This window comes from Manacus vitellinus, unplaced genomic scaffold, assembly GCF_001715985.3.
Source record: "Manacus vitellinus isolate BGI_N305 unplaced genomic scaffold, ASM171598v3 scaffold_3_pilon, whole genome shotgun sequence".
Taxonomy (NCBI): domain Eukaryota; kingdom Metazoa; phylum Chordata; class Aves; order Passeriformes; family Pipridae; genus Manacus; species Manacus vitellinus.
This window is the reverse complement of record NW_021940535.1, coordinates 14,534,342-14,556,035: the sequence shown is the minus strand read 5'-3', so window position 1 is coordinate 14,556,035 and position 21,694 is coordinate 14,534,342. Positions and strand designations below refer to the sequence as shown.

General features: G+C 41.6%; 1 protein-coding gene across 1 annotated transcript in view; it reads left to right on the top strand.

Moving 5' to 3' along the window:
* The window catches only part of TGFBR2 (transforming growth factor beta receptor 2), a 59,204-nt gene extending 51,378 nt beyond the window's left edge, over nucleotides 1–7,826 (top strand). The window contains exons 6-7 of the mRNA XM_029961949.1: nucleotides 1,176–1,303; nucleotides 5,657–7,826. Of these exons, the coding sequence (XP_029817809.1) occupies nucleotides 1,176–1,303; nucleotides 5,657–5,836 (308 nt within the window). The 3' untranslated portion in view covers nucleotides 5,837–7,826. The remainder of the gene's footprint in view (nucleotides 1–1,175; nucleotides 1,304–5,656) is intronic.
* Nucleotides 7,827–21,694: the final 13,868 nt, after the last annotated feature.

The following is a 21,694-nucleotide window of genomic DNA, read 5'->3' as shown; positions in this document are numbered from 1 at the left end:
ATTTCTTCTGGCCCTTTAATCATTACCACCTTTCTCAGAGCTTCTTTTTACACCTTGAGAGGAGTGAGCAACACTGGACACTACAGTTGAACTTTGGTTGTAACATTATGCAATGGTACTGTGTCTCCCCACTCGTTCATCTCTCTTCACACTTCATCTAGGCACTCACATGCATTCTCCAGACTGCTTTGTAGATTACACTTCAGTTTTTCTTGCCCTCAGTTAATTCCTAGAAAGAAATAAGAGGCAGCAGAACAGGCCAGCTTCATAAATCTTTATCTAATACCAGCAAGTCATTAGGCCTGGGAGTAAAGTCTCCATCTGTTCCCAAAGAAACCACAGCATTTTCTACACTGTGTCAGCATCTACTATAATATTTCCGCTCTCAGAGATTTCTTGAGTTTTCTCCAGAGGTCCCATATGTCTCCTCTTCCTTTCTCTCTCCAAAGAAAAGCAAAGAAAATATGCAACATGCAAACAAAAACTAGAATGGCATCAGCGCCTTCAAGAAGATGTGGCCCCTGCATCATGAGCCAAAACTGACCCATTTTGGGAAAGAGGTCTAAAATAAGAGCAGACTACTACTTTTTACAAAGGAATGTGGCTCAGGAATAAACAAGAGTAGTATGCCAGCTTCCAGCATTGCTCCTTACTGTATCTTTGTCCTTTTCAAGCAACTATTTCATCCTAACAATCTGAACATTCACAACTATCATTACCTAGACAGATTTCAGTTTATATTTCACCTGGTAAGTGTGTGTGGACTCCAGGAAACCTAAGGGTGACCAGTTCTTGCAATCCTGGCTCAAGCAAAACTCACCTTACAAATTCTGTGTGTTTTACTTCAGCAGAGATTGAAAGGCTCACAAACCATTATAGGTTACTCTGCTGCTTGAACTGTTGCTAATATGATTATGTGCTAAAGGGTTTAAATGAAAATTGTTTTGTTGGCTAGGAAACAAAAGAGGAGGGAGGGGGAGTGTGGGAGAAACACATTTGAAACATTTTTAAAAATGCCAACTGGCTTTGCTTTGTTTGGAGCTGGTCAAGCAGAACAGTGGCACTGAGCAGCTAATCAGTAGCTCCTACTCCTCCAGAGAACAGCCAGCTCCCTTCAATCTTGGCAGCAGCACAGCCCAGCTGAATACCCTTGTGTTTTCTTTTTCTCTTGTCAGAAGTGAAAGAATACGAGCCCCCATTCGGCTCCAAAGTGCGAGAACACCCTTGTGTAGAAAGCATGAAGGACAACGTCCTAAGAGACAGAGGGCGACCTGAGATCCCCAGCTCCTGGCTGAACCATCAGGTAAGAGCACCTCATGTGAGTGACTGGGAGCTGCACTATACATTTAGCTGCTGCCTGAAGCCTGAGCCTTAACTCAGTGTCCAGCCCAAAGGCTGGACCTCTCTTTTGCACGGGGTAGAGCTCTGTCACATGGTGACACAGGTGCTGTCATGGTTCAGGCACCACAGTGCCTGCACCATGCCTGCCCCAAAGCCCTGGGATTCCTGCTGCCCACCAGTGTAATCTAAAAGTGATCAAAAGAGAAACGTTGGAAGCCTGAAATCCAACAATCATCCAGAGAGCCACAGGATAATTAAACCCTTAAAGCACACTGTGTAGGCTCTAAAAGGTCAAAGAGAACAACTTCATACATGGGCCTCTGTTGTGGGCAGAATGGGAGCTTCAGACAAAATTTATTAGAGAAGCCCTCCCATTGAGTCAGGGGAGCAGAAAGGACCCCCTTGCTTTCTAAACTCCTTCTCAGAGAGGAGTGTAAGTGTGGCTGGATCCAATCTTACCCCTAGATTTTGTCAACAGTTTATGTTTAAAGGATTATGTAGGTGTAATTGAACTATTGTACAACTTTGTTCCGCAGGATCAAGGATGGCAAACTAGGTATATTTATATAAATGTAAACTATTTATTATAATAAGACTAGACAAAAAGATCTTAGAATTATTTATTACACAGAATAGAAGTACTAGTATAGTATGAGGCATTATGAAGCAATACTGAAGCAATTACATTGAAGCAATTATATTATATCTATCAAAAACAATTAAGTGGAGACTGGTGTCACCCACTCATACCAACCAACAACTGTAGGCAAATGTCTTCCACTCAGCCTCGAGGAGTAACCTTGAGGAATGGCCACTCAATGGAAGGTATCTTCACACACACTCCAAGAAGGGTTATGTCAGAAGACTCTGCCATTAAAAAGTGGGACTGGGCTTTTATATTATAAAGTGATTGACTGTCAGTCAGGTGTTTCCAAGCCAGCTGTGTCAGCTCAGCAGCTTTAGATAAGTTATTAGTAGCATCACTTGTTTGTTCCTTTATTGGGTATTTTACCAGGTCTACCACACCTTCATCTCACTATCAGAATGTTTGACTTCGAGTCAGACTGGTTTCAACATTATTCAACACCAAGAGCAGCATGACCCCCTTCTCCATTCACCACTGGTAACTTTGCTGAAGGGTCTGTAGCAGGATGCTCTGCCTGGAATGGGGTAAAATAACTTGAACAGTGCCCTATTTGCAGAGATAACATTATCATGGACACCAGTCATAGTTGTATTCCAACTGTTGACAGGTTTAAGAAATAGGAAATTAGTCTTCAGCAAGCCAGTCTGATTTTATTCAGGTTATGCATTAGCAGTCCATTTCCCTTGTGTATCATGAGGCACTTTGTCAGCCTTCTCCATTCACAAGCACCAGGCAATAGTACATTTCTCAGTAGATGAAACAAAATGGAAATAAGCCAAAGGCATGCATTTCTTCACCTTTGCTCTCAGCAGTTTTATCAGTAGAGATAAAATGTGAATCATATCAGGGAAATGATGGTTGGTCATTCCACTTGTCGATAAAATATGCTGAGTGGTCTTTACAGACAAAACAAAAGTATTACAAACATTTATAAAAGCCCAGGCAAGCAAGATCATCTAGTATTTCCATCAGGAGCAATGTAACACTCCCTTTTTCATTCCAGTTGGGAACTTAAAATCCTAGTCTAACATCTACTTAAAAAAGGCCAACTGAGTGGCCAAAATCAGTTATCTTTCCAACCATGAACACCTGCCACCTGATGACTATGGCACAGTGCGACCCCTTCCTGGACTCCAGGGTCTTGTTCCTTATGTACTCAGCTGTGAAGAGTAAGGTTATTGAGGAGGGGGTTTTAATGAGGGAGTAAACTATATTTTGAGGAACACCTGGATATCTGATACTACCAGTACTAAAAGCCCTTGACATTTTTAGAAGCCATAGGTACAACCATCTTCTAAATTACCAGCTTAGCTGGGAAGGAGAGATTATACTATTGTTCATCTTCAGAAAAAATAACTTTTTGCAGAAATTTTATCAAAATTGTCAATAAGCTAGTAAAAGGGATCATGAGCTGACTGCAGTTGGGTTTTTTCCATAAAGGCAAAACAAAGTCCAAACTGATAATACATATATAGTACTTTAGAAGAGCTCAATTTACAAAGCAATTAACTGAGCTTTTCATTTGGGAGTAAAAAAGTTAAATATTAGAAAATTCTTAAAATTAGGAACAGTGTGAGATATTTCTCAGGATATTTAAAAGACATGGTCTCACCTGTGAAAAAAACGAAGGTAAAGAGGGTTAAAGAACTGCTAAGGAAACAGAAGAACAGTAAGATCTGTGGTCAGTAAACTTGAGGAAAATCAGAGTTTTCCCGAAAGCAAAAAGAAATCTAGCTTAGTACTGATATGCTGCTGGATATAAAAGAGATATTGAATATGCTAGTGCAAGGGCAGAAGTGGTCAGCAAATATTTCTGCTCTGTGTTTGTTAACAGTCAGATGATGCCACGTCTAATAGAAGGTGAGGAAGGCCCCTAAAAGTCGTTGGAACCTAAAGCAGGCCTGGGGCAGTGTTAGGTGGCTCAGAGACTTGTCTAGGCTGGGGACAGGGCTACTCCTGCAGGCACTGCAGGGCATTGCACTTCGCAGCAGTACAGCCAGGCAATACTGCTTTGCTGGCTAGGCCTTGGAGAGAAGTGTCCAGGAGCTCACTGCATGCACAGCCAGCTGTAATGGCAGGCTCACGTGTGCCAGCATACCCAGGGCACTCGGCTAGAGAAACACTGGGCTCAGGATCCCATGGTGCTCAGGCATAGGGCAAACTCGTGGCTGCTCTCATGGCAACAAGGCTGTGTGTGTGGAGGGCTGCAGCTCAGGGTACTGGAGTAGAGCGCTAAAATACACTGTGAATTTCACCACCTCGGGGTTTGTATAACAAGTAAAAAGATCATGGATTTGGACATAGGTATCCTGCATTCGACTTCACAGATTTCTTCCCTATATAAAAGATAGACCTTAGTCTGCCCCCAGTACAAGGCATCACATCAACCTATGCTTGTGTGTCACCAAGGTGGGTACAGCTGGCTCCAAAAGAGTTCAGCTAAGAGCTGAACGCAGGGAGTGGATGCCTGATAGCACATGCAGAGGACATTTAATGAAGGTGGATTTAATTCCCTTTGCCTGAATCCCATCAGTGTTTCACACTGTGCTATCTAAAATGCAGTGATGCATCAGTTTCCTCAGGGCAGTGACAGTTTGCAGCAGCTGAGGATCTGCTTTGAACTCCATAGAAGTTGCTCTTACTGTAGTAGCTCTTCCATATTCATTTCCTTCCTCTGCAGTCTTGTTTTTGTAATGAACTCATTATTCATCGTGATAAAATTCTGGAATGGCTTTACATATTACAATTACCCCCACCCCTCCCCTAATGAGATTTGCTGCACTATTGATTTCAAGTTAATGTTTAATATTTAATTTAATTTACTGCTAGTAGTTTCAATGACAGCATAAAACTAATGTTATTTGTATACAGACAATAACATTCTGCTATTAACATTGACATCAGTCAACATCACCAATTAGGTAAATTATGCAATTAATGCAGTGTTGTGAAATGTTTTGGGGTTTTTTAAATGAGAAGTTTAAGATAAATCCTACTTAATGGGCTTTTAGTGTCATAAAGCAAAACACACAGTTTCCTGACAAATACCTCATGTTTATAAAATGCATTACAGAGATGCAACTGGTTTTTTGCTCCTGTAAACATGTGAATCAGAATTAAAATGAAGGTTAAATAGTTATAACTGTGAGTGACGTGTTCAAGTGTTTCTGGGACTGTGGCCCATATTCGCACATAGATTTAGATAGTCTACAAGGAATTCATAAAAAGCTGATGTACGGTCTGATATTGCTGGCAATCAGAATTTTGTATGAAAAACCGAAACAGAATTCAGGCACTCAAAGGCATGGGTTAAGCAGGAAGTCATGTTATCAAAGAATTTTGATCATATTTATTAAGAAAACCCCCTACTTGATTCTATAGCACTAGTGTAAAGCATCATTGTTCTTGTTATAATGTTTTAGAACACATGCCCAGAAATGACAGTGCCAACTAAAGTGCTGAAAATATTGTAGTAGGGTTTCTTTTTGGAAAAAAAAAAAAAAAAAAAGAAAACAATACCCCCATGACAGACACAGCAGAGACCATAAAGAACCTCCAGGACACACATGAGTAACCCCCTGAATTTCTGAGGGCACTAAAGCAGCTCTCACACGTGGGTTTTGGTGGTGACTGGCCCCATCATGGCTGTTCTCTCTGTGCTCCCTGCAGGGCATCCAGATGGTGTGTGAAACTCTTATTGAGTGCTGGGACCACGACCCCGAGGCCCGGCTGACAGCACAGTGCGTTGCAGAGCGCTTCAGCGAGCTCAAGCACCACGACAGGCTCTCGGGAAGGAGCTGTTCGGAGGAGAAGATCCCTGAAGATGGCTCTGTGACCACTGCAAAGTAGTATGTACCTGAGAGCTCAAAAATGGAGGGAAGTCACTCCTAGACGTGTTCGCCTTGGCAAAGGAAGAAGTCTTGATCAGTGCCTTGACTTGCTTCCTGGAGGACTGAGGCTGTCACTACTCCCTTTAGGCTGCAACTCTGGACGGGGAGATGTATTCTGTGAATTAAAAGCTGGGGAGTAGCTGTCCTACCCTAGCATTGGCAGCCCGCATCATGTCATAGGAGGAGCTATGTATATTAGCACTTCCTCAGGAAATGAGATTTGAAAATAGCCAATAACATTATGCACTTTATTAATGCCTGTATATAACTACAAAATTGCTATTTTTATATATATATATACATATATATAAAAAATGTGTGTGTATGTATATATATATATATCTATCTATATATCTATAAACATTCATGCTCTGAAAGAAAAAAGTGCTTCCAGGAAAGGACCAGTGCATTAGAAATCCCTCCCCTTAGGGAAGGAGCCTGGGGGGACTGGTATAGCACCACACCAGCAATTGTGCACTAAGTGCTCTGCCAAAAAGATAGGAATAACATGCAATAAAAAGATGACTTTCAAAGCATGTGCTGTGATCACCTGGCTGGGGCCCTGCAGTTCACAGTTGCAGGAGCAGTCTCGCAGCAGACAGTCCAGTTTGACTTTGCAATTGTACCTACATGGTCCTGTCTGCAGCACATTGTGGAAAGTTCTGGGATGCCTTTTTCCTCTCACCTTAACCTCAGCGTCCTCATAGTGTCCCAGAACAGGAGTGTGAGGAGGTTTGGCCCTTCCCACATGTGTGTTTTGATACAAAGGTCGTTACTGTTGTATTTTTTTTTGTTTTGCTTTGAATTCATGCTGTTTGCAAGCAGGTTGCAAAATATGAGCAGGATGAGCTTTCCCCTCCTCCCATCCCCATGCCCAAACCATACAGAACACAAGAGCCAGCAACAATCCAAGCAGATGTTTTATATTTGCTGTGCATTCTGAGTGTGGGCAGTACTATTTTTTTTCCCTTCCTTTTACCTTGATTGTGTTGCTGTAAGATCAAACTTCTTTTTTCCCTGTACACCATGTCTAATTGCTTGATACACCACAGTCTGACTGCGTTCCATACTTTCGAAAGTAAGAGACAACAGCTGGTGCCTTTACTTTTGCAAAAAGACCTTGGAGGTGAGGGAAAGCTCTGTAGCAATAGGTTAATGGCATATCCTGCCCACAGCATTTAGGGCTGTCTCAGCAAGTCAGCAATTCACAGAAGAAGAAAAAAAAAAAAGCAAACCACAACCAAAAACCAAGAAAGACTTTTTTCAACAGGATCCCTTGGACATTGCTTACATTCTTTCAGTTCCCCAAAATGTTTAAGACAGTTGACATCACACTGGGCCTATATAAATGACAGCAATGTTTTTAATAAGCGCTAAAAATTTTGTCTTTAGGTGTTTTGCAGTGATTTATCCACTTTTCCCCATGGGATGTCAGCAGGCCTTGGAAGTTAGAAATTCAGCCAGCACAAACCAGTCCTGAACAGATGTATCTGGTGTGATTTTTTTAAATACATTTGACACATAAACATCAATATGTCACTAGAAGATGTTGCCATGCAACTCAATAGGAATCATGTATTCAAATAGGAGTTAAGATTTATGATGGAAAATATTTTATTTTATTTGAAATGGTTTTGTAACTGCTTTTTTTTTTTCATTTTAACAAAACTACTCAGAAATATTTAAACAGTGCAGGGCAAAATATCCACATCTACAGTGGAATTCAGAGGATACTATATCGAATTTTATAGGGGGGAAATGTTCTTGTAAACTCACAGGGCCACAGGCAAAGGTGGGGGCTGCAGGTGGGGGCATATCCAGGCAGGTGAAATGTCAGGGCCCATTTCTCTTCCTCCATCCATACCGAAAGTCAAGGAATGGCATGTGGTAGTTCCTGACAATACTGACATTTTTATGGGGGTTTTTAACACTACATGTAAAGGGAAATTTTTATTCTTTTAAGGAATATTTCACCTGTACATCATGTATGAAATAGGAATGTGAGCAATATATACTCTTGTATATCAAAAGTTTCAAACACTTAACTTGATCTGTAAACTGTTTGAGGGGTTTTTCTGTCTTGTTTTGTTTTGTATAAATCAAACGTTTATTGGAGCAAATAAAATAACACCAAGTCAAGCTTGTCTCTCATCTCTGAAGCATCCAGAGTAGGGAAAAGGTTCTTCCTAAAATGAACCCTATCCTAAAATTATTGAAGTCTATTCCTTCCTACCAGGGGCCTGAATGTCATGCTTAAGTGTGTCCAACGTGCGTATATCCTGCTTTGCTAATGACTCCTTCTCCAAGCGACCATACCGCCCTTCAGCAGAACAGCAGTAGCAGATACCCAATGTTGCTGCCCCCTTAGCCCCTGCACTGCTATCCCTTCACTAGTCTCAAAGGAGGGGAGGGAGAAAAGTGTTTACAGCTGATGCTCTCCTACTTGCAGATGGCTCAGTTCTCAGTGTTGATGCGGCACTTGGGGACATGGTTTAGTGGTGGACTTGGCAGTTTTGGGTTAACAGTTGGACTCCATGATCTTAAAGGTCTTTTACAACCAAATGAATTCTGTGGTTCTGTGATAGGGCAGTAGTTAGACCTCAGTCATTTTGATGTTAATGTTAAAATGAGCCAGAAGACAGCCCACTATATCTGTGTCACTGAGAAGTGTATGATTAATGTGTTTATGCCTTACAGCTTCTGCTCTCCACTCAGAGCTTTTACCCTTCTAAGCTATTACCCCTCCCATGGAAGACGTGCTGAACACAAGCACCACATAAACAAAGAGCAAGACACCTCCCTCTGCCCTCTTCAAATTGTCTTGAGTGTGACTTAGGTTGAATCTAAGCCTTTACATAGAGTGCAGTCCACCAGTGGGCATCTGGTATACTCTGGACAACGCCATTTTTTTCACAGATTGTATTTTGGTGCCAAAACCTCCTCTAGCGTTCATGCTTGACTGCACTGAATATCTTCTTTTGAACCTTCAAGTAAGGCTGCCTTAAACAGTCACCCACATGTCTTTGTTCATGAGTCAAGCAAAATCACAGAATAACTGAGGCTGACAGGGCTATCCAGTTCAGTTACTGTCCTTGCCGGTTCTGTGGTCCAGGGTCATAATCAAAATATGAAGCTTGAATCAGGTTGCTCAAGACCTTGTGGAATTTTAAGCATGTTCAGTGCTAATGATTTCACAGTCTCCCTGGGCACCTGGTTCTCTGAACAGAGCAACACATAGCCAATGTCAGCTGTGGTGCAAAGCACAGCGGCCACATTTAATCTATAATTGTCAAAATGGGGCCTTTGTGAAGAAGGCCCTTACTCGGTGCCCCTCACGCAGACAGCTGCAGGTGACCAGCTCTTTCTTCAAGTAAGCTACTCTCTGTCAGGTATGAAACAGCTCTCAGTTTCCCTACAGGCATGCAAAGCCTCACTACCCACACCTCTGTGTTTCCAACAGCGCCCTGCTGAGGTCTAGGCAAGCCCAGCATCATTGCGGTTGGCCCCAGCATGTGCCCACCGCTGGCCATGTATTGGCAGAGATTCAAGCCCTGACGTCCTGTTTACACTGGCCCAAATCTGAGTCCTTTTGGCATAACACAGCAAGTGTTGCAAAACCAAGTATAAAATGAATTTTAAAAATGCAGCAGGCAAACTCCACAGATCTTTCAGACTTGAAGTACACAATATCCTTGAAATTAAGTACACTATATACTTTTAATTTTTTTTTTTTCAGTTAAGGCTTTTGCCTACCTTTCTTATCCTAAATATTGTATTCAACATCCTGCTGTAAGCAGCTCTTAATTAGCTTGTCAGTCAGCATTTTATCACCAGGGTTCACAGCAAGGAGGCTCAGCTGTGCAATGCAGAAGGCAGACCTTGGATTTACTACTGAACCATGCAGTGGTCTATACTGGATAGCGAAGTTTCCCGGTGCAGCCTGCCTCTGTGTTACCAGTTCATGTAATTTCCAGCACAATGGGGCATTCACCCCCTTATTCTACTGAAATAGACACGAATGATAAAAGAGAAAAAAATTATGACCCAGCTGCTGAGGAGAGAAAAAAAAAAAAGAAATAGAAAGGCATTAAGACACTGTTATTCTGCATGCTCCTGGAAACAAACTGGGCCACATGGAGAGCACCTGCAATATTGTCCTCTTGTCAAGCCAGCTGTGTTGGGGCCGAAGGGCTTCCTTTCCTTCCAGAAGAACATTGATTAATTTATTTCCTGATCCTTAGCTCTTTCTCTCTCTCCTGCTTTTTCTTATTCTTTTTCTTTTTCTTTTTCTTTTTTGGCATTATGTTTCTAATAAAATGCTGCCTGTGGCAATTTTTCCCTCTGGCCACAGAGAAGATGAGTGATTTCTGCTCCAGACTGTCTGCTTGTTCATGAATGGCAGTTTGGCTGCCTTCACACTGTTTATTACTTGGCAAACATTCCTGCAAGTCGGCGCACACCATGTGCATGTTGAGAAAGCTCTTGCTGGGGGGAATGGCAGAAATTCCAGTTTCATTCAGGGTCCATATAAGTGATGCACCTCATTGCAGGATTTTGGTGCTTGATTATTTTTTTTACTTTCAGACACCTGTGTCCTACTGGGTTACATTTCCCAGCATGGCCCATAAGACCGAGTTGGCTTGAGCCCAAGGTGTCCCAGCCTGGTTGTCCTGAGCACATTTCCTCACCATGCCTTGATCTATTGGCAGATCTCACCTGTTTTTGACCTCTGGCAACTGAACAGCCTTGCTCATGGGCAGAAAACTGAGGAGACAGTCAGTGGATTGCTGAAATACAGCCAAATTGTGAGGCTCTTGAGAGGACCAAGCCCAGGAAATAGACTTAAAATTCTTGACTAATGAATGCTTTGAGCACCATCTAATCACTTCATGAAGAGGCAAAGGCAAAAGGCAGCTCATAAATTATTTATTGTGAATTATTTGCTCAGTTATAATGGTGATAAAACCATATCTTCAGACAGTTTCATTTAGGTAGCTAAACTCTTAAAAAAATTAGATGGTCACCTGATTGAGTTGACGTGATTAAACCCTCCCTGCTGAAATGTCTCTTGCACAAGTACACTGCTATGTGAAACAAGGGGGAGCAAAGACCCTTGGCATTTCTTCCAGGGTTAATCATCTCATGTGTGTCACAGGAGAGAGCACTCACAGCTGAAAACACTTCCCCTCTTTCTGCTCCATTGCAGCAAGGCCTTTCTATGGAAGAAACAAAAAGCAATTCACCTTGCATTCTTTTTTCACCCATCCATGGCTTCAAGCCCAGGGTGTCAGCACCCCCACCCGGCCACTCCTTTTCCTCAGCACCTTTAGATGCCCAAACGGGGACTGCAGTGACTTCCCTCCTGCCTCTGGTTTTGGACTGGGGTGCTGGTCTTTCTCTCATTGCGTTTGTGTCTCCAAACAAGACCTGAACCAGATATTTGGGTTTAAAAGCTGAGCTTGCCTAGCACAACCTCCCAAAGGGCACCTCACCATTGCTTCTCCTCAGGCTGGAGCCATGCCCTTCCACCTGCACCCCTCTGCCCCTCGGCCTCATCCTTACCCCAACAGGGACTGCCCTGACCACCAGGGGCTGTCCGTCTCTAGAAACAGCACCTGAGTAAACTAACCCATTGCATACACCTGTTTAACACACTGCCACTCTGCTTATTTAGGGCAGGCGCAATGCAGAGGAAGGTAAGCAAAAAAGAACTACACATCAGATGTGTTTCTAACCAGCTTTCATGGAGATGGTGGTCACGTTTCCAGTCAGGCTTTCTGTCTTTCCGCTCCACGAGTGGTTGCGTGAGGCTCCTCAGACCATAGTTGTCTCCTTATCTTTCTGGAGAAGACGACCACATTGTTCCCTCCTGACACCCCTGAAGTGAAGCTTCCTCCAGTTTGTTATTCACATGAGCAACTCACGTTAGCCCCACCAACTTCACCTTCGACTCTCTACCCCTCCCCATGAATCCCACCCACTGAGCCAGGAATGAAAACACCCCTTTAACATTTCCAGCCCTGTGTGAGCAGGTGTTTCTGTATTGTACAGCTCATCCCCCCACCACTGTAACGTAAGAACCTTCGTTTTTGCAGAGTGCTTCAGCCCCAGATGCATGTGTGTGGGGTATAGGGAAGTTATTTATTTTGAATGAGCTAAACTGACTTTGGATGCAGGTCCTGTTATCAGAGCTGTATGGCGAGCTATAGAAATGGAGCTTTCCCCCCACCTCAACAGAGCCCAAACACACCACTTTCCATGCCACACAAAAAGCTCCAGAAATAGATTTCCTTCTGTTAGAAATATGCCAGGGTCCTCATGATTCAACCTTTCGGGAGACCATTTAAAGTTAGAAAATGTTTTACAGAAACTATGGATTGCATCTAATTCCTGCTTTCACTTGAAGGTGAAAACTGTCTTTCTAGTTCTCAAACAGAAGCCAGTATAAACTTCTCCTCAGATAAACATCTGTCTGTGTGTGGCTGCAAATGTTTGGCTCTTAAGGCTGGTCTTTATCTGACTTCCTTATACGTGAATGCTGAGAGGATCAGTGCACTCATCTAGCAAGGCTGTCTATGCTCTGACTACCCAGTAAAATAAGATTATAAAGATATCTGTATTAAATTGGGAATACATTGTTTGGCAATGTATAAGAAATGCCTCCCCAGACCCAGAAGTGCCCCGGGTTGTTGCCTGAGAGAATGAGATGGAAATACAAAGCCTACTTTGGGCTCTTTCATTGCATTATCGCGGTGATTTTTTGAGCATCATTTAAAGTAAAGCACTATTTTTTGAAAGAGCGAAGCTTTTGACACAGGGCCTGGAATGACAAAAACAGTGTTTCATCTTTGATCCAACAAAACTGAACTAAAGGCTGTCAGAGAAAGAATCCAGTGCAAGAAGACACAAAGCCCATCTGCTCATACCACCAAGAAAAACAGCTATGCGGTGCTGCCACCAAGGAGAATTATAATTTGCAGCACATGGGTTAGCAGGCAACATATTCAGGTGCAGCCCATCCATAAGAGAGGCACTTAGCAAGTGAAAGATGATAACTGCTAGTATTTGAATCCAGACTTATTTCTGGAAAGGTGATGTTTCCTCCTTTGGTGAAATTAAAGCCAAGGTACCAATTCTCTTCAACCAATTTACTTGCTTTCCATAAACCATCCAGTGCTTCTGGAGGCAAAAGAAAGTAGGTCATACCTTTAATTAGCTAAAAGGTTTTGACAGAACATAAATCTCATACCAACACTTTTAATTTTCCAGTTGTTAAGCCTTGTACAGTTTTACACAGATTTGCTCATGTACTTTGGCTCAACCCCTTTTGCTCAACTAATCCCCATGTGAGAAGCAGGAGCAGTCTTTCTGTGACATGACAACATCACCAACACTTCAGCCTCATCACTGAGGAGGAGTCTGCAGAAGCAACTTGCAGGGGATTAGACCATTTCTTGTAATGCTTTGAATGGCATTGAGGAATGTTCCCGTGTTTTAAGCAAAAGGACATCTCCTATTAAGTAGCAGGTTGCTTAGCTTCTGTACATCTGGAAAGAACATGTAAGCCTTATTAAATAATGGGGGATGAGGGAAAAAACAATTTTATTTTAATACAAGAATGTTAACATTAACTTGCTTGCCTTGAAATGATTTCTGGAATAGTTGCTTTAAGAACCTAACCTGAAAAAAGCCATAGGAAATGGAGGAAAGAATTTAAATTAACTTATTTCAACATTTCTAAATTGTTTAGGTTAATCACAGTAAACCAAACAGGATTCAGTCATACTTAAACACAGCCTTTGCCCGAGTATAAACTGTTTACTATAGCCATGACACACAACCAGACAAAATTCATTCCTGATCTGAGGAAGAGTCCAATTTAGTTTTATTATTTGGCAGAGCAAGGTTCACTTTTCAATGTAAAACAGTCTCAAAATCTCCTGAGAGCAAGCAAGCAATTCAGCAGTCTCACCATCTTCACCACATCAACAGCTTGGCCTAAAGTTGGCTCCTACAGCCAGGCAAGAGTGGGTCTGCCCAAGGCCACACGGAAGTGGGGCTGCACAGGGAGCCAGGAGAGAGCCTGAGCATGGGCATCAAACGGTCAGACAGCTGAAATTTGGAGAGAAGAAGCCTACTCCATGTGCTTTCATGACTTCACATTAGGATCATCCCTTCACTCCACTGTAACACTGCTGAGGTCAGTAGATTTGACTTCAGTAATTTGACTTATTATTGTGGCCAGATTTTTAGTACAGACAATGTGCTTTTCCCACCAACAAATGGAGAGTGCTCATAGACTATCTTAAAGACTGGTTGTTCTTTTCTTTAAGTGCCTTTACATTGGTGCTAATAATACAAAGTATTTGGTTCAAAAGTCCAAGCAAGAAATACAATGGATTTTTACAAAGAAATCTTTGCCTTTCGATTTTCAAATGAACATGTTGAGAATCCTTGCTGAGGCCTGATTGCCACACATGATGGCTAGGCTAGAGCTCTCTATTTCTGCACTACTTGCCCTGATGTGCAAAATCAATCATGTTAGCTCCTAGAGGAGATGGAAATTTATTTCATGCACAAATGCATGAAAGAAGTTTTGGATACAGGGTCAGACAGGTCAAACAATGATGTTCATCTTTTTCATCTCCTTTTCTGTACGTGGGGCCAACACATTAGCAATTGGAATGTATGAATGCTACCAAGTGAATGTCTCCTCTCACCTTCATAGCAACACACTTCTTGCTTGAGACACGTATCTTGGCAATAATAAAATTATTAACTTGAGGATATCAAATGCTCTGAAGAATAACTTGCATCTGCTTGTGACTCCATTTTGCTATACTTTATGGAAAGAGATACATTTTTAAATAACTACTTTAATTGTTTTCCGGGAGAAATTAAAATGAAATCATAAGTATTATGAGCCACATCTTGTGCTTTCATTAAGACAATAATTATGGGGAAAGGGTTCTTAATCAGGCAAGGGAAAGTAGCTCTTTCTTTTTTAATGTCATATCTCCTACATGATTATCTCATCAGGCTCAACACTCCGGAACCAGAGTAATATCTTTGTCTTCCAGCTCTAAAGAAACCTGGCAAACTAAAGGTATGTTTTATGAAGAAAAACATTTTAAAAACAAAAACAAAACACCCCAAACAAACAAACAAACCCCAAATAAACAGAGAAAAAAAAAAGAAAAAAAAAAGAAAAAAAAACAGAGAAAATGAAACCCATCAGGAAAAACTTCTCTCTAGCTACGATCAAACAATAAAAGCCTAATTCATGAAATAGCACAGGATAAGAAAAGGGTGGAAAATGCTTAGTATATTGTATTGTTTCAGCCTGACCAATCTGAGTGAAATTCATCCTCACAATTTCAGATCTATTCAAGCTTCTCTTTGACTATTCTGACTTCCCTGCATAAAATGGGAGTACACGTCTGGCTCCAAAGCCAAATGCATGTCCCAGCAACACCATGACTCTGTACCAAGGCAAGACTAGGTACTTCACCATCTTCCCCTCCCAGACCCTTTCTTTCCCATAGAGTTAGCAGCTAGGCACATGGCCTCAACAGGACTTCCACCACCCTCCAGGCTCAGCTCCATCCACAGCCAACCTGAGGTTCAGCCACTAAAGGACCAAACCCTCTGAGCTGGAACATGACCCACTGAGGATTTCTGAGGGTGCACAGCTTGCTCCAACATTGTCAAAGGGGCAGAGGTGGCACTTACCATTTGAAAGGGTGCAAAAGGAGCTGGAGAACCCATTCAGTTTCCTGTGTCTCAGAAAATTACAAGGGGTGGGAAGAATCAAACTATTTGAAGACGACTGAAAAACAATGAGAAGAGAGTAGGAATCAAAATGGATTCATCATGATTTTTTTTCCGTAGAGAACAGTAGCTCTTGTAAAATGAAGAAGATACAATAAACATTGTATGTCTTGAGCTTAGAAAGGCTTTTAACATCACATCAAGTGGTACTCTTGTTCACAAACTAGGGAAATGCTGTCTAAATTCAAGCAGAGTGGGCACTGGCTTGAAAGACATAATAGTTCCTATACGGACCCCCAGGCAGCATTGAGTATGGTTCTGCAGCTACTCTAGTCTAGTTCCTATTCAATGTTTTAAGTAATGGTCTAGGTGATGGACAAAAATACATGCTTTGGACAAACTGCATCATGCTATGAGAGGCTGCAAATGTGCTGCAGGACTGATTGACAATTCAAATTGTTCTAGACAGATTGAACAAATTTTTTGAAAAAAATATTATCCTCTTTAGAGGAGCACTTAAAAAGGAGTAATTAAATGTACAAATATCTAATAGGGAAAAGCCACTTAGAGCAGTTGGCCAAAGAAGCTCTAGTGCTCAGAGTGGATCACAAACCTGACAAGACTCAATCACATCTTGCTGTTACAAAAGAGGGCAAACATCATGCTGTGATGTATAAAGAGATGTACAAAGTCATCCTGCCACCCTTAAAACATGGTGAGATTACAGAGGACTGTTCTGTCTTGTTTTGGGCAGTAGAATAATCAGCAGACTTTCAAATATGGCTTCCGAGGTAAAATGGGAGGAATGACTGTAATGCAGGACTAGAAAAGAAGACAAAGGGTAATAAGATTATAATCTTTGAACATGTAGAAGTCACAAAGAAGAAAACATACTTGTTGGCCCTAATCATGGTGGAGATCAAGCACAGAAGGAAAAATCTAGATTATCCATTATGAAATAATGGGAAGGCTGCAGGTTGTCCAGCATTTTTGGTCATGAATCATAGACTAGGCAAAGGTTAGACACTAGTTCTCTAGTGCATCACTGATCCTATCTCAGGATGAGGTCATATCTTCTCAATGACATCTTGAGATGTTTTCCTGCTGCAGGAGTTGCAGGTCTCTGTTCAGTCTGTGCCTCCAAAGGTCTGAGTTCAGAGCAGTCAAGAAGCTGGAAATTTTGTTCTATGAGAAATTCCAAAATATGCTGGATTATGAAGGCAGGACATCTTCTTTTGCAATTCCCTGTAGAACACTTGATACCTCTCATGGAAAGGAAATTATAACAAAAAACCCCAGCAGTTGGATTGCTTCAGAATAAAGATCCCACTCTACTCTGCACTGATGCAGACTCACCTTGAGTCCTGTGTGCAGTTTTGGGCACCACAATATAAAAAAGACATTAAGCTATTAGAAAGCATCCAAAGCAGGGCAATGAAGATGGTAAAGGGTCTTGAGGGGAAGCCATATGAGGAGTGGCTGAGGGTACTTGGTCTCTTCAGCCTGTAGGAGACTGAGAGGAGACCTCATTGCAGAGTACAGGGGAAGAGGAAGGCAGGTACCAATCTCTTCACTCTCATGACCAATGACAGGACTCAAGGAAACAGCATACAGCTGAGTTAGGGGAGGTTTAGGTTGGATATCAGGACAAGTTTTTTCACCCAGAGGGTGATTGGGCACTGGAAAAGGCTCCCCAGGGAAGTTATCACAGCAGCAAGCCTGCCTGAGTTCAGGAAGTATTTGGACAATGCTCTCAGGCACATGGTGTGATTCTTGGGGGTGTCCTGTGTGGGGCTGGGAGTTGGACTTGGTGATCCTGATGCGTCCCTTCCAACTCAGTATATTGATTCTATGAAAAAATCAAGCCTGGAAACTGAGCACTCAGAGGCCATACAACTTACAAGAGGCTTGTATGATCCTGACTCCATTTTTAGCCTTGGTAAAAAGAAAGGGTAAGGAATTACTGCTCAACTGAGAGGCTCAAAATAGGGAAAGTGAATTTTTTATGTTGCCCTGAGTTCTTCATTGCTCAGCTTGGATGCCACACACACACCAGTGTCATCATGAGTTACATAGCATGGAAATACATTCTGGTCACTATTTAGGCAGGATGACAAGAAATAATCACAGGTCTGCATATGTTTCCCTAAAATCTATTAAAATTCAATGTTTTCACAGGAGACTGCCTAAATCAAAGCAATATTTTCTGACATTCTGGTCATTTTTGCCTGAAAAATCTCAAGAAATTTTACTTCCAATTCCCTCCTCTGCCACATGTGAGACAACTAGGAGCGCTCTTTGGAAGAGACATCCTGAGTATGGAACAAGTTGGTTACCAGAGGACACACCAGTAGATGGAGCACACGACTCTGCAGTGCTGTGCTTTGGCTCTGTAGCGCCAATTAATATTCTCACTGTTCACTGCTCACAGCTTGAGATAAGAGCTGGACCAGCCACTGAGCCTGCTGCCCACATAGCATTTCCTTCCTGCTATACTCCAGATGAGAGGCTAGATCTGCTTTGATGTTTACCACTGAATTTCTTGGATGGTTGACTTTATTTACATGTCATTTAGGCTTAGCTCATACACTGTCATTTATGCTATCATTATACTTATCTCCACAATTTTCTGTTTTGCAAGTGTTTAACATGATCTACCTCTAACCAAGAAGTTCTTGCAGCTTTTTGCAAGTCCTCAAAGATTTTGCACTTTGTTTGACTTAGTCTCACCTGTCACATGTTCTTAAAAATCACCTAGTTCTTCATGCATGTCAAACTCTAAAATTTCCAGCATAGCTTCATCAGCAAACTTCATGAACATATGTCTGATCTTTCTGGAAGGGTTAGCAATGAAAGTATGAAGTTACATTAGCTCAAGATCAATACCAAGGTATAACTTTCTCCATTATTTGTTTTCATCTTTCACTAGATAATCCTACCCACCTTACATTTTCAGTCCTGCTTCCCATCTTATGTAGGTTTTCCCAAATGATACAACAGCAAATACTTTAAGAGTCCAGTCTAGAAAATCAATTTTTCTATTCCCAGAAATCTCTCTGGCTAGTCTAGTAGCATTTCCCTCTGCTAAGCCCGTATCTCAGTATGTCCCATTTTTCACTCACTACTGTCTCCTGGTAGTGACTCCTTCAACAATTTTCCTAAAGCCACAGTGCAAGTTTTCACAAAATAGAAGTTTTAAGTTCCTTGTGTATCATTCATCTGTAAAACAGAACAACTAACATTTCTTTCTCCCACTCTTTGTCTTATTCAGTTTCACAAGGCTAAACTGATCTCCCACGTGAAGTCACGATTTTGGTGTTTCCATAGTTCCAACAGAAGTGAGTGATTGTTGTCTGAGCATCTAGATAGGAGAAAAGGAGGGTAAAACATCACATCAATATACCAACCTGGCACTGCTTTTGCTTCAGCTTTCAATCTTACCCTTTTTGCTACACTTTCCCTGTAGCTCCAAATACTGAAAATATCCCTATGAAAAAATGTACAGGCATGAGAGAGGGCACAGAAACAGAGGAAGAATAAAATCCATATCACCTGGCATGAAAAGGGAATATGGATAAAGCTGCCAGTGTCAGTGCATGCCAGATTTAAGGAGTCGCTTCCCAGAATGACAAGCTGGGTAAAAGTCTCTTGGAAGAACAGTGTTGGGCAGAGGACAATATCGACTACACAGTCCCAAAGGCAGATGTTACGTTCCATGGGCCCGTGCTATTTCATGGCAAGTGCTTTCATCATACTTTCTATTTTTAAATAGTTTTGTACAAGCTACTTACATGAAAGAAACTACTCCATCAAAACAGAACATCTGCGTTTGACAGAATTATTAAGAGTCTCCATCCTTCACTTTCTATTATTTGCCTTCATCCCTGATAAAATAAAAATTTTACTGGTTTTCTTTAAAAGATTTTAAAAATGTGATCAATTGTTCTTTAGTTGCATACGAGCTACCAAGGCTGAAAGCGGTCATCTTTGTTGGACCTTTTAAAGATTACCCCTTCAGTGTCACTTTTATTATTGAGACTGCTTTAAAACAAACTTTACCCTGATATATACAAAAATCGTTAATGTGTAAGCATGTACAAAGCGTCCAGCCTTCTGAAAGGGCTTCTCTAGGACAGTGGATGGACATGGCATGCTGGGGCAGACTGCTGCAGCGCCAGGGTATGTGCAAGTCCTTTGCTTTGTACGGTTTCCCCACTCCACCCCTGCAGCACAGACACAAGGCACAGCCAGGTACAACAGATTTAGCTGAGGTTAATCGTTCACACGACCATTGTTTCCTTCTGTGGGTTTGCCTTGAAACCTTTGACACTCCCCTTATTGCAGTGCAAATTTCCTCGTTTTGTTTTGTTTCTCAAAGTAATTTTTGGCTGATTATTGTGTAGTTACAGAATTAGAGTAATAACATCTAATTGTACATCTGAAGCAAAACCATGTAATTGTGGGAGACTAGATTCAATTTAAAGAAAGAAAACCCCTCCACCAGGGTTTCTTGTGCTCACAGTGCTTTTGCCAGGCAGTGCTGCTTTGATTGCATCTAACCTGCAATTAGCATGAGCAATTAAGACAAAATTAACGTGCGCAATTGCATTATTTCAGGATGTAACAGTAGTAATATTTAGCAGTTACTGAACTAGACACAGTGCTTATAAGCTCAAATAACTATCAGCATTTACTAGTTACACCACAGAAAGGAGGACAGGTGTGAGTCAGCCCTACCTACAGCAACTGATTTCCAGGATGAACAAGCTTTATTCACCTGCTGAAAGCCCATGGAAGCAGCCAATGGGGAAAAGAGGCTGGGTAGTTTTGGCACTGTTGAAAGAGTGGGACCCAAACGCCACTTTCGGCTTACTTTTGGCTTGTCACAGAGCTCACATGCAACATAATAGAGAGAGCAAGCTTAACATTTAGTATTTCTGAATTATTCTCCTCTGCCTTCAATATTTCATATCAGTTTTGTAAGTCCTATAAAGGTACAAGGATTTAAAAGTAAAAATTTTTACAGCATGAATTAATGCTGTGATTTGTGTATATGAGGAAGCCTCAGGCAACATAACAGGCTTTTACATACTCCTACCATTCTGGGAATGCAACTCTACCAGTTCTACCACACCTTTCTCAAAGGACATTTCTTGTCCTTTAGGGACAAGGTCAAATGCTATTTGAAAAGCATCTTAATGAACCATTGAAGGATACAAATGAAAATACATTTCAATTCAGTCTCACAGAAATAAAGATGTATCCAAACCTGTAGGCACAAACCTCAACTAGACAAACTGAGATGTTCAGAGTGCAAAACTGCTGGCATTAAAATGGAAGATCCCAGTCATAAAACTCAGGGCCCAATCCAGGAAGGGTTTCCAGTTACACCAGTGGGAGTTAGAAGCACTAAAATCACACATAACCACACTCTAATGATTAGTATTAATCAATCACAGAAACTCATAATAGAAGTCCTAAGACGGGGTCTACCGGTTCTAGGTATACTGATTTATGTGAGTGATTTTTTGCACATGGACCCATCACAAAATGCCCAAAGGTCTCCCAAGATGCAGCCATACAACCAAGAGCAAAAATTGCCTCAGCATCCCTTCTGTCTAAGTATTTCTTTCCTTTTCTATTGAAAAAATTATTAGGGATAGACAAGAAATTACAGTCAACCAATGGATCAGGTTCTACACTGATTTATGCATGTACCTCACTACTTCCAGAATTTGGTGCTTCTCAGTAATTAGGAGCAGGAGTTCATGAGCCAATCTCAACTAGCTAGAACAGACAAAAAAAAATTAAATGCATTTCTGCGCAGACAACTTATCTTCTGCATTTGAAAGCAAGAGTAAGATAAATTGTGACATGTTTTCATCCACAGCATTTATTAAAGATGATATGGGCACAGCACACAGATAAACCACATCCTGAAGCAGGGTCAAACCAGGTTTCACATTTTAAAGCTGAAGTGCTATCTGTCTGGAGTGCTCATAGGTACCTTCTGCAGTTCCAGAACTGACAAATGACAAACACAGAC